At 53.3% G+C, this 12,704-nt stretch overlaps 1 protein-coding gene across 4 annotated transcripts; it reads right to left on the reverse strand.

Annotated features, from left to right (window-relative positions):
* Positions 1-126: 126 nt before the first annotated feature.
* LOC115082409 (bifunctional polynucleotide phosphatase/kinase-like) lies at positions 127-11,978 on the reverse strand. 4 transcript variants are annotated; one of them, XM_029586635.1, is made up of 17 exons: positions 11,842-11,978; positions 11,131-11,279; positions 10,216-10,262; positions 9,493-9,969; positions 4,861-4,940; positions 4,598-4,655; positions 4,096-4,203; positions 3,927-3,998; positions 2,754-2,802; positions 2,366-2,436; positions 1,910-2,002; positions 1,712-1,808; positions 1,486-1,547; positions 1,086-1,195; positions 899-986; positions 701-768; positions 127-619 (listed from the first exon to the last, which is right to left on the reverse strand). In XM_029586635.1, the coding sequence occupies exons 2-17, from the start codon at positions 11,258-11,260 to the stop codon at positions 499-501; spliced, it is 1,731 nt and encodes a 576-aa protein (XP_029442495.1). In that variant the 5' UTR covers positions 11,261-11,279; positions 11,842-11,978; the 3' UTR covers positions 127-498. The 4 variants fall into 4 exon arrangements, with proteins under 4 accessions (XP_029442495.1, XP_029442496.1, XP_029442497.1 ...); XM_029586636.1 differs by having other exon boundaries at positions 11,131-11,276; positions 11,841-11,958; XM_029586637.1 differs by having other exon boundaries at positions 11,847-11,949.
* Positions 11,979-12,704: the final 726 nt, after the last annotated feature.

Genomic DNA, 12,704 nt, shown 5'->3' on the forward strand with positions numbered 1-12,704 from the left:
ACTGAGACCCTCACACACAGCTCTGCTAATGCACCTCATTCCTGCCCTGCAGCACCTTCTGCTATGTGAGTACTAAGCACCCACGCCCCAGAGAATCACGGAGAAGAAAGAGAAATGGACACATGGTGAGGATTATTTATACAAAATTTAATAATAGTTGATTAGTGCAAAGCGGAATGTTCCTTCCCAGAAAGCTTACAATCTCATTCATCAACATTTAAACCATGCCATAGGCTCACATTCAGTGGTCGGGAATGGAGCTCCGGGCTCTGAGCTGCATTCAGGGGTACAAGGCAGAGGGGGTTACAGCTCCAGGTCGGCATGCCAGGGAGGAGGCTCTGGGTGCAGGGGGGGGAGTTCAGAGTCCTGGACAAACAGGATCACCTCCTCTCTCCTAGTAGAGGAAAAGAATTTGCCTTACAAAGCACGCTAGCAGCACTGCCCACTGGCCAGATCCTATAATGACAGAGCCCCGGCGTTGAAGTCATCACATGGTCCTCAGCTGTCCGAGAACTGCCGGAACAGAGCCTCCAGCTGCGGGTCATCGAAACGGGGCACAAAGTGGATTTTCAGGACCTCGCTGAACCCTTCGCTTGGCGAGGGAGGCACAAACTTATTCCTGCCGTAGAAACAGAGAGGCAAGAGATCAGTGCGGTCAGCCTGGGGCCCAGGGCTGGCAACAGAGGCAGCATGTACTCACTTATAGCCGTGGATGACCATATTGTTGACCGAGACATGACCTTTCCCGGTGTAAGTCATTTCTCTGAACTGAAAGGAGAGGAGAGCTGCTTACTGTCAATCCATGCAAGGCCCTGTTCGCCTTAAACACCTCCAGCAGATTCCCCCCCCCCCCCCCCCTCCATTACTGCACAGTGGCTGCCCAAGCTCCAACTCTCACCCGGTTATTGTGCTTGGCCTGCTCGATGGAAGCAGTGAACAGGAAGCATCTAGCAGGAACCCCGGCTGTCCGGGCACACTCGATGTACCTGGGGGGGGAAAGAGAAGAAAGAGTCGGGTGAGAGGGGCCCTGCCACCCAGCGCAGCCCCCCCCCCCCTGCGGAGCTGGCACAACCGTGCAGACTGACCTGCCGCGGGACTCGAGGTCGGGATTTGTGTTATCGACGACGACGCTCCGGCCATTCCGCAGCGCCTCCTCGCAGGTAGCAACGCACTTCTGCCACGTGCCCAGCGTGTCCTGGGGAGAGAGGCAAGAGGGCGGGCTGTCTTAGCGTGGCGGGGGGGGGGGGGGGGGGTGGGGGCAGAGTGCATTCCATCTTACACTGCACAAACAGCAGCCCAGCGTGGCTTGCACCACCGAAAAGCACAATCATCAATAGAAAACAGTCCTCCGCCCCCCCACACACATGAGGCAGACTCCTGGGGACCAGGTGCTCATGGTCATGGAGGACCTTCTGGAAGATCTCAGCACACAGACAGAGGGTAAAACCGGGGCCAGCCGCGCACAAGCTGCCCTCAGCCTCTTACCCTGTTAATGTAGGTGTAGCCTTTGGACACCAGCTGAGCCTTCACGAAGGTGGACTTCCCAGCTGCAGAGAGAGGGAGGAAGGGAGAACATTTAAATATCTCCGATAAGCCACCCGCACCCAGGTGGGCAGCTCTGCAGCCCCCCCCCCCCCCACTGGCAGGCCCCTAAAAGGCATGCAGACGCGGCCTTCCCCTCCCCCACTTCCACCATCGTGAGGACCATCACCTGCAGGGAACCCGACTGCCACCACGACCTCCTTCGAAGGAGAGACGAGCTGGGCCGAGGAAGGCTCGTACTGAAGACCGGTCGCATCCAGCTTCCGCTACCCGCCCCCCCCCAGGGAGGACAAGAGAGACACCGTTACTACGCCTTCATCAGAAGGGCGCCCATAGCCTACACAGCCCTGCACAATGCCAGACTCACCGGGTCGAAGCTGGGCAGCTCAAACGGGGCTGGCTTCCAACCTAGGAAGAACTCTTCAGGTGTCAAGAACCGCAGGCCGGCGTTCAGAGCGAACTACGTAGAGGGAGATAGAGGCCCAAAGGCATGAGCAAAGCAACCCCCACGAGACCCAGCGGCAGAGAAGACAGGGATGGGCAAGGCAACCCCTCCCGAGAGAGGAGGAGGGGGACAGGGGGTCCTCTTACTCTGCAAGCCGGGGAAGGCATTTCCCTGTGATTTTCAGTTTCTGCTCTGAACTAGGATTACTGTTCTCTTATGTTTGCTCTTGATTGCATTACCGACTGCTCCTTGGTTAGGTAACCTGGGGGCTCCTTAAGGAAAGTGAAGGAGGACAGATTCCGGAGCCACCCCAGCATGAAAGAGAGAGGAGGGCGAGTGAGAGTGGAAGGGAGGGGGGTGAGGCGCGAGGGCACTCACCAGACGGTCACTGCAGGAGAAGTCCTTCTTCTTGCGATCAGGGGCCCAGTTTGCTGGCCGCCCCGCTGCGTCTATAAGAGAGAGGGAGAGGGGGCCAGGAAGTGAGTGTTGAGTGAGAACGAGTCCCCCCCTGGAGAAAGAGTGGGTTGCTTGTGGGCGCAATCTCTTGGAGCAGGCGTGTGGTGCGCGAGGCAGGCAGAGTCTCCTGGAGTACACGTGTGTAAGGGTGAGGAGAGGGTGTGCACACGCGTGCGAGAGGGGCCGTCTCCTCTGAGCGTGCTTGGGTGTGGGTTAGAGGCGATGAAGTTTATCCCAGGGTATGGGAGGAGGAGGAGGAGGGAGGAATCTCCCAGACCGTGAGTGTGCAAGTTTGCCACAGGGGCCTTACCTCCTACATACAAACACTCCTCCACGTCCACCTCAATCCCATCGTTAGCCTGTCAGAGAGAGAGAGAGACCTGAACAGGGATCAGGGTAAGTCTTGCTGCTCCTTTGTTCAACCCTCCCTCTAACTAGATAGATTCTTACCCGATTCTGCTCTCCGTGTCCTTCTGTGGTCCTCAGAGCGCCAATCCCCATCCCCTTAACCGCCTCCCTCCCTCACACGCAGCTCCTTGCTGGCTCGTTCAGAGGGCGATTGCATCTCCTTATCCAGACCCCCACCCCCCGTTCCAGCAGATCTTGTAGGCTTGCCATGGCTCCCAGATTCTTGTTTTACCTTAAAAAATGCATCCAAGGCAGTGCTCCTGAGCATCCACTGTAATTCCTCCCTCCACCTCTGCATTCTCATCACACACTCCCCCTTCTGTCCCCAGCCTCGCTCCCCAGCGTTAACCATCTCACTTAACTACACCCCACAGATGAGGAAGAGTCCTGGGTGGATTTTAAAACTAAAGACCCTTCTGTCTTTTTAAGTTCACATTTAAATAATCTAGCTGGTAGACACGACGCTGTCCAGAGTGGCACTGTTTAAGGCTGCTAGAATTGTAAAGTTTATCTTTCCCTAAGACGCCATTGTTAAGGGCATCAAATCAATGCAGAAATCCAATACACTACAGACAGACAGAAAGACCCAAAGCCAGCTGGACTGCGACAGATCCCTGCCCAGAACCTCCACGCTAGCAGCCTCCCTCACCTCGTTCACCCACGCAGGACACGGACAGACCCTCACCCAACACAGAACAAGAATGAGAAAGGTGCAGGCAGAAACTGAGCTGGAAACCCCCCAGAAGCCCAACTCTGCCTGCAGTGCAGCCCCGGGGAAAGAGCAGAAATGCATTTCCTCCTGCGCTGAGAAAAGGGAGAGAAAATCCAGGACTTCCCAGCCAGGAAGAAAATGGGGACCGAGAGGAAGAGAGAGAATCACTCCCAGCCTGCTGGTGCTGCTCCAACCTGCAGTGGATTTATACCCCCAGCTGCCACTAAAACAGTAACTCGTGCAGCAGGATGGCTGCCCATGGGAGCCTGCCTACTGCTAAATCTGCTGCCGAGCATGGCACAGGCCAGTCTCCTCTTACCAGTGCACGCATGGCTCTGCCATCAGCTCTCGGCGCACCCCTACCTTCTCACGCAGGAAGTCCCACATACCCAGAACGGGTTTCCGAAAGATTCCCGTGCCTGTGGCAACGAACACCTGAAACCAGAAGGAAAGATGGGACACGGTCCATGCGTGATATGGCCCCGACTCTCCCCCTCCTGCACACATAGGGGCCCCCCCCCCCCTTCCTCACCTGGACAGGAACCCCCAACTTCTCCAGGATAGCCTCCGCTTTGGCTCGAAAGTCTTTCGGCTGGAGTTTGCCACGGCTGATGCCCAGTTGATTGGTGAAGAACACAACCTAGGGTAGGGGTGGTACAGACGACATGGGAAAACGCCTTCTCTCTACTATAATTCATCCATCATTTAGCTGCCCGGCCCCCACCCCCGTCTTCCCCCTGTGTCATTATAGCTGTATTCAAGTCACTATGTGGGGTCCCCATCCACTTCCATTACACCGTTCCAGTTTCTCCTGCAAGTGCCTTCACCCTGCAGCCCCTCATTACCTCTTCCCCATCCCCCACCCTGTGACCTCCATGGCCTTACCTATGCATTCCTCCTATGTCACCAACTCCCGACTCTTGCCTTCCTGAGTTGGCACGTTGCGCCTATACCACAGTTACGCACCCAGAGGGCAGAGAATAAGAGGCTGGAAGAGAGGGGAGAGAATGGAAAAGGAGGGAGGCCCACAGTACCTTAAAGCCATTTTTCAGTAAGTCCTTCAGCTTCTGAGGCACTTCAGGGTACAGGATTCTAGGAGAGAAGGCAGCAGTGAGCGAGTCTGACCCAGTGACACCCACGGGATAAGCATGAGCAGTTACCCTCAGGGGCAGTGCTGGAGGGAAGGGGGAGAAGGGCAGGCGCGCGTGTGTGTGTGTGTGTGTGTGTGCGTGCGTGTGCGTGTGTGTGGACTGTGATAATGATTTCACCTCCGGAGGAAGCGCAAGATCCTCCCTACCTCCAGTCGTTCACGTTGACGGCAAAGGCTTTCCCAGACTTCGTGGTGATGATTGTGCCATCGATGTCAAAGCCAACGATCTGCAAGGAAGAGACAGGGAAGCTGAAGGCAGCGAAGTCTGCTGGCAGCAGAAGCAGTTCAGGGGGCAGTAGGGTTACTGTTCGGAAGGCCGGGCTGTGGCTATGGATAGGGACTCTGAAATCCCACTCATATATATATATTTATTTATTTTTTTATTATTGGCACTGCAGTATTCATCCCAGATGACCTGGAGGTTGCCAGTCACAGTAACAATGCAGGCAGAAAAGCCAACAGTGTACGTCGGTGTGCAAGGAGAGAAGACAGAAGCAGAACAAAGGAGCCCATATTGCCCTTTTGCAGATCACCAGCACGAGACCATCTCGAGCAGGCCATTTCTGGAGGCCACACCTTCATAAGGACATTAAGAGGATGAAAGCTGTTCAGAAAAGGGAACAAAACTCTACAAAGAAGCTTAAGATGCCAACAAAAGTACCGGCTTGGGAGCAATACAGAGGGGCAGTGGGAAGGGCACGCAAGGAACAGAGGCAGGGTGCGGGAGTCCTCCTAGTATTTGCATGGAATTGCCTATGCCCATCTGCCTGGGATGGGAGAAGACCATAATGGGGAAATTACTTCTTACCTGATAATTTCCTTTCCTCTAGGACCGGCAGGCCAGTCCACACAAACGCGTCATGCAATCCTGCCAGCAGATGGAGACAGAGAACACAGACTCGCTGACGTCACTCCTATTTATAGTCCTGCACCAACATCAGCCTGCCAGTATTCCTGGAAAAGGCAACTGTGGACAACTAAACACTTAAATAGAAAGAATCAATATATCCTGAACCCAATTTTTTTTTTTTTAAAACACTTCCAGGAGACCAAAAGTACTGGGCTCAAGCAAAGAAAATCCATTAACAGCCACAGAAAACAGAGTACAAGTTTGTAATTTACCCAGAAAACTTCAATAATCCGGCACCTTTAATGGTTTCCAAATATCTGCTGTCCCAAGACAGTAAGAGTAGCTGCAGCCCTGGGCGGAGTGTGGACTGGTCTGCCTATCCTAAAGGGAGGGAAATTATCAGGTAAGAAGTAATTTCTCCTTCCTTATCTTCTAGGCAGGCCAGTCCACCAAGCGGGATGTACCAAAGCTACTCCCCAGAGGGGTGGGAGGCTGCCCGCGCTCCCAACAGCAAAAGACGCGTCCTCCTGTGCCTGAACATCCAAACGATAGTGACTGGAGACGATATGTAAGGAAGACCATGTCGCAGCTCTACAAATCTCCAAATGGGGATACCAACTTTATTTACTCCCAGGAAACAGCCTGCTCTCTAGTTGAATGCCCCCTAATTTGCCTGGGCAAAGACTTCTCCTCTGCCACATAGGCCACTGTTATGATCTCTTTAATCTAACGTGCAACCGTGGCCCGAGAAGCCGCTCCCCCTTTCTTATCCCCACTATACAGGACAAACAAATGATCCGTTGTCCGGAAGGGGTTAGTGACCTTGAGATATCGTAACATGTCTCCTAACGTCCAAGGGACGCAAAACATGATAATCTTGCTCATTGCACGATCTGTCCAATGATGGTAAGGAAATGAACTGATTTAAATGAAAGTCTGAAAACACCTTTGGCAAAAAAGAAGGCATCGTCCTAATTTGAACCGTGTCCCTGGTAATCACCACAAAAAGGCTCCTGACATGAAAGAGCTTGCAATTCGGAAACTCTTCTTGCTGAACAAATCACAACCAGAACAACTGTTTTCATAGTCAGCAAGTGTAAAGAAAGCTGCCTAAGGGGACGAAAGGTGGAACCCATCAAAAAGGATAACACCAGATTCAAATCCCACAGCGACACTGGAAAACACAAGAGGCCGAAAATGTTTAACTCAGTTGTAGGCAATTCCCCTTGAGGCTCCCCCAACACTTATGACACCTACTAAGTGAAACGGAGGGCTGACTTGACCGTAGAAGGCAAGCCATTCAAATGGGAAGCCTCTTCTCACGTTTGCCGCCCGGCGACCTCACCTACCACCTGCAGTGCGGCAAATTCAAAATGGCGCCCGTGCCTCTCTCAGCCGCGCAGGAAGCGTGGGCACGACTCTGCCGCTGAAAACTAGAGAGTTGTATGCAGAAATCGGGCGGCCTAAATCTAACTTCCCCCAAGATTTGCTGATGCTGCCGGCCCAGGAGGCGCCTATAGCAGAGTTGCGCCTCCTGAAGAAAAACGCTTTTCTTTCCCCCCCCCCCCAAGACTCCCTGAACACAGCTGCCGATCAAAGGAGGAGAAAAGCGCAGCAGAGGAAAACACAGAGAGGAGAAGAATTTGAACCCAAAGGTGCCTACCTCAGCTGAAAGCAACTCTTGACTCTGCGGAGGGAGGGGGCTAACAGCCTTCACCCCCCCCCCCCCTCCGAGCTCCTCAAAACCAGCTGAAGGACCGTCTGCTCACCTGAGGGAGGGAAGCTGGTTATGACCTCGGGAGCCGTCCATCGCCTGTTCCACACCTGACAAACCTAGGTCCACAGAAGGAATGCATGTCCACCATCTGCTGGAGACAGCGAATACTGGCAGGCCGAGGCCATCAGTGTTCAGGGAGTGATCTGTCTCCATCTGCTGGCAGGACTGCATAACCCACTTGTGTGAACTGGCCTGCCTACTTGCGCTGAGCAGCAGTGAAGCTGCATCAAGCCCACCAGAAAGGATCATCCAGCCTGGAGCAGCAGTGGATTACATCAAGCTCCCTGGAAAGGGTGCACCAGTGTGGAGCATCAATAGGGCTGTCAAACTTTCCGAGGTGCGCCAGCATGACGCAGCCGTGGGGCTCTGCCATGCTGCCAGAAAACAACTGGCAGCTGTGGGAAAATTGATAAGACCAAGGCTAAGGAGTGACCACTGGCAGGCAGTCAAGCTTGTATAGCTGCTACGGAGGAGATCTCCTTACTACAGAGGGCAATGTTGACACAAGAGATTACAACCAGAGCTAGAACAGTGTAGGCAGGAGAACTGAGCAGAAAGGTGGGGCCTAATGCTCCTTATCTGCCAACATCTACTTTGTTATTATGAACAGCTGGGAGTGTGGTCAAGGTTACCAGTATAGCTGGGTTTAAAAAAAAAGGTTTGGACATGTTTCTGAGAGTCAGGTCCATGAACAATTATTAGCCGGGTAGACTGAGTTCTCCACCTCTTCAGGGCTTGAAGAGGGAATGAATCTCCCCATTAAGATCTGCTGGGTACCTCCAGGTGACCTGTACTGGTCACAGCTGGAGACAGGATTCTGGGCTCAGTGGACTCTTGGTCTAACCCAGCATGATAAATCTTATGTTCTTAGAGACAGAACATGAAGTAATATTGAGGTTGTGGTGACAGCTGAGAATGGAGTGAAAATGTGTTTGCGATTTGGGAGGACAGTAGGGTTATGGATACAGGTTGATTGGGTTAAACGTGATACTGAAAAGACAGTAAGATTAAGGCTGGGGGGGGGATACAAGATTGAAGGTCTAATGTGAAGGAAAGACAGAAGGGTTAAGGTTTGGGGTGACGGGCAGACAGGATTAAGGTTTGATGCAATGAACGGGTTTGCGTGATATTGGGGAGGTGAAAGGGTTAAGGTTCAGGGTGATGGTGATTAGGCAGGATTAAGGCCCAGTGCAATGGTAAGGCTTGGCGTGATATTGGGGAGATGAAAGGGTTAAGGTTCATGGTGATGGTGGGTAGGCAGGATTAAGGCCCAGTGCAATGGTAAGGCTTGGGATGATACTGGGGAGATGAAAGGGTTAAGGTTCAGGGAGATGGTGGGTAGGCAGGATTAAGGCCCAGTGCAATGGTAAGGCTTGGGATGATATTGGGGAGATGAAAGGGTTAAGGTTCAGGGTGATGGTGGGTAGGCAGGATTAAGGCCCAGTGCAATGGTAAGGCTTGGGATGATATTGGGGAGATGAAAGGGTTAAGGTTCAGGGTGATGGTGGGTAGGCAGGATTAAGGCCCAGTGCAATGGTAAGGCTTGGCGTGATATTGGGGAGATGAAAGGGTTAAGGTTCAGGGTGATGGTGGGTAGGCAGGATTAAGGCCCAGTGCAACGGTAAGGCTTGGATGATATTGGGGAGATGAAAGGGTTAAGGTTCAGGGTGATGGTGATTAGGCAGGATTAAGGCCCAGTGCAATGGTAAGGCTTGGCGTGATATTGGGGAGATGAAAGGGTTAAGGTTCAGGGAGATGGTGGGTAGGCAGGATTAAGGCCCAGTGCAATGGTAAGGCTTGGGATGATATTGGGGTGATGAAAGGGTTAAGGTTCAGGGTGATGGTGGGTAGGCAGGATTAAGGCCCAGTGCAATGGTAAGGCTTGGGATGATATTGGGGAGATGAAAGGGTTAAGGTTCAGGGTGATGGTGATTAGGCAGGATTAAGGCCCAGTGCAATGGTAAGGCTTGGCGTGATATTGGGGAGATGAAAGGGTTAAGGTTCAGGGAGATGGTGGGTAGGCAGGATTAAGGCTCAGTGCAATGGTAAGGCTTGGCATGATATTGGGGATACGTTGCTTGAACAGTAAGGTTTGGGATCGACAGGGGAGAGTTGGTTTACATTTTGGCAGAATTTCAGCAATGGGATTTACCTTGTTACTGGCCTGGACTCCTTTCTTATTGAACACCATTAGTGTGCCATGTTCTTCCCATGAATCTTTGGGACATGGCTGGGCTCTCAGCATCCCTGAAGTCTCTTGCTTGGGCCCCGCAGCCGTCTTGCTCTTTGTCTGTTGAGCTTTGGCTGCCGTCTCCTTTTCAGACTCTGACCCGTCTTCCGTCTTTGCCTTCTTGCCGCGCTTCGGCCGGTCCTCGTTGCTTGCCGTGCTAAAGTAGTCCTGAAGCGTTCTCTTGGCGGAGGAAGTACGGGGGCCAACCGCCTGCTCCTCAGGAGGAACTTGGAGGGAAGAGGAGTCAGGAGCTGGTGAAGGCTTGGCTTTGGCCTCCGAGAAGAAGAGGGTGTAGCGATACAAACCATTCACCACACACAGCATGTTGCCCTCCACCATGCCTGTACTGCTGCCCTCACTCAGGTTCACATTCTCCACAGAGGTGGGATTTACTCCAAGCTGCAAAGAAACACCCATGAGCACAGAGCAAGTACCCCATGAACACACACACACACACACACACACACAGCACCTCAGGACAGGACAGAGAGAGAGCACAGGCAGCGGCAGTGCAAGCCTCGCGTACACACATGCATGAGCTCGCTGCCTCGCCACAGGCAGAGGCAATACAAGGTTAACACACACAGTTTACCTACAGGCTGCTCTGCTACTACTTTTGTGAGGAATCAGAGTATAAATCCTTACCTGTGTGACACGCACGCTTTTGTTGTCACAATCTGCAACCAGCTCCACTGAGAGAGAGAGAGAAGGGACAGCCCATAAATACAGGGACTGAACATTTATCATCAGTGCAAGGGTGATCCTGGGGCAAGTCACTATCTCCCTGTGCCTCAGCTCTAATTCCCAGCTCTGTCACTGACTCTGTGTGTGACCCTGGTGGGAGTCACTTTATCTCCCTGTGCCTCAGCTCTAATCCCCGGCTCTGTCACTGACTCTCTGTGTGTGACCCTGGGGGGGGAGTCACTTTATCTCCCTGTGCCTCAGCTCTAATCCCCGGTTCTGTCACTGACTCTCTGTGTATGTGCCGGGGGGGGGGGGGGGGAGTCAATTTATCTCCCTGTGCCTCAGCTCTAATACCCAGCATTGCATGTGTTATTCTAGGATGAGTTGTTTTATCTCCCTAACACAACAAGCACATTTGTAACAGAAGCAGAAATGTGCTCCTCGGCCTTGCACCCCAGTTGAGGAACGAGTGGTTTGGTGTTACAGGCCATGGGGGAACTAGTAATGTCCAGAGCAAGGGTACAGGGACTGCAGGAGCTGGCATGGAAGGGATTGATATAGGGACTGTGGGTGCTGGTGTGAGATCAGCGTGACCCTGCACATTCTTCAAGTGAGGGGTAACAGGTACTGATGCTCATAGCTCAGGTCAAGTCTGTATGAGGCAGATACTGAAGCTCAACTAAAATATCTCTGGACTGATGCACGTGACTGCACAACACAGAGAAGTTTTTGGCCTGCAACAGTGGCCAGAGCTAGGGCTTGGCCAAAGCCATGAGGTACTTGTGAAGACATGTGGTGGGTGGGTTTGATGGCAGGGAGGACCAAGGGCAGTAGCAGATGGATGGGATGGCAGGGGAGAGCGACTTCTCTGGGTACCTTGCTGTCTGGAGCATTTCCTGTCTGTGATGCGGGTTTTGGGGTCCCTCCCGAGGATGACAGCAGTGCCATGGGGCAGGAAGATGGGCTCCTGCTCTTTGTCCTGGCACAGCAGGTAACACTCCATCATGAGAGAGAGAGAGAGAGACCTGTGAAGGAGGAGGAAATCCCATTTATTCACTGGACATAAGATCCCCTCTGCCATCATCTCTCCTATAAGGGACAAGGGGGGAGTGGAGTCCACACAGTACACCTGCAACCAAAAGAACACCACACATCCCAAAAATATCCCTCTGCACACCCACAAACATGGGCATCCCCACCCAATAGGCCACTATGCAACACACACCCCACAAACCAGTCTGCCTACCGCACTCAAACCCCCCGATCGGTCACCACCCTCTGCCACACAAATAGCCCCGATCACAATGCAAAATAATACAGCCTCTGACAAGTCATCCAGCCACACGCATCCTTCCCACCCTCAACCCCAACCCCAACCTACACATTCTTCCCACCGGGACTCTTGCACATTCCCCCAGCTCCCATCCTACACATGCACCCCACTGCACCCTCAACCCCGCCCTACATACCCATCCACCCACCATATCCTTTTCACCGGGGCAACTTCACACCCCCACCCTCCCGAAGCGGTCCCTAACCACAAGCCCACCCCTGCCCATTTCCCGCTGCTGCACAGCGCACTCTTACGTTACTTGGGCTCGGGCGGCGGCACCGGGACGCAGCACAAAGTCTATTTCCGGGATGCTGTGATGTCAGTCTCGTGCCAGCGGAGCACTCGGGAGCGGCAAGGGGCGGAGTCTGCACTGGACCTCCTTCTGATGAGAAGCGTGGCTAGGGGAGGTGGAGGGGGCGGAGCCTGCACTACATTCACAGGGGGAGGGGCGTGGCCAGAGGGGCGGAGCCTGACCTGCCGTCCCTTCTGAAGAGGGGCGTGTCCCGGAAGTAGAGCGCTGTTTGAGGGCATCGCTGAGTAGGGGGCAGGATGGTGCAAGCCAGGGAGAAGACTCCCCGCTTCCGCCTCTCCCCGGAGGCCACACTCTCCCCGGCCCTAAGTCGTACGGGAAGATGGGGAGGACATGTGAGGGAAGGGTGTGTGTGGTGGGTCTGCTTGTAAGAGGGATGGGTGACTAAGGGGTTTGTACATGTGAGGTGTGTGTGTGCACTTGTCGGACGGGGTGTGCCTGTGGGGGAGGGTGGAGGTGTGCCTGTAGGGGAGGGGGTGCATCTACATGAAAAGGATGGGAAGCTGTTTGCACACGGGTTCGTGCTCAGCTCTTGATCCCCCTTTTGCACTATTTATGTGCTGCTCTATCACTGTCCTTTATAGTATTTATTGATATATCATAAAACTTGCAATATTGGGTCAATCGAATGGCCCATCAAGCCCAGTATCTTGTTTCCAACAGTGGTCAATTCAGGTCACAAGTACCTGGCAGGATCCTAAATAGTCGGGCTGCAAGTTTATATGCATCCAGTGCTCCCTTACGCGCTAATTCCATGTCTGTACACTGTATTTCCCAATTTGTCCCTGTTTATACAACGCCTGTTAC

The sequence above is a fragment of the Rhinatrema bivittatum genome, unplaced genomic scaffold, assembly GCF_901001135.1.
Source record: "Rhinatrema bivittatum unplaced genomic scaffold, aRhiBiv1.1, whole genome shotgun sequence".
Taxonomy (NCBI): Eukaryota; Metazoa; Chordata; class Amphibia; order Gymnophiona; family Rhinatrematidae; genus Rhinatrema; species Rhinatrema bivittatum.

Excerpts from the sequence above, each read along its gene's own strand:
- LOC115082409 (XM_029586634.1), bottom strand. The coding sequence starts at position 11,664 with ATGTGCAAGAGTCCCGGTGGGAAGAATGT. Across the intron at positions 1,809-1,909 it reads AGCTGCCCAGCTTCGACCCG|CGGAAGCTGGATGCGACCGG; the intron begins GTGAGTCTGGCA and ends GGGGGCGGGTAG. Across the intron at positions 1,548-1,711 it reads GGCAGTCGGGTTCCCTGCAG|CTGGGAAGTCCACCTTCGTG; the intron begins GTGATGGTCCTC and ends CTCTCTCTGCAG.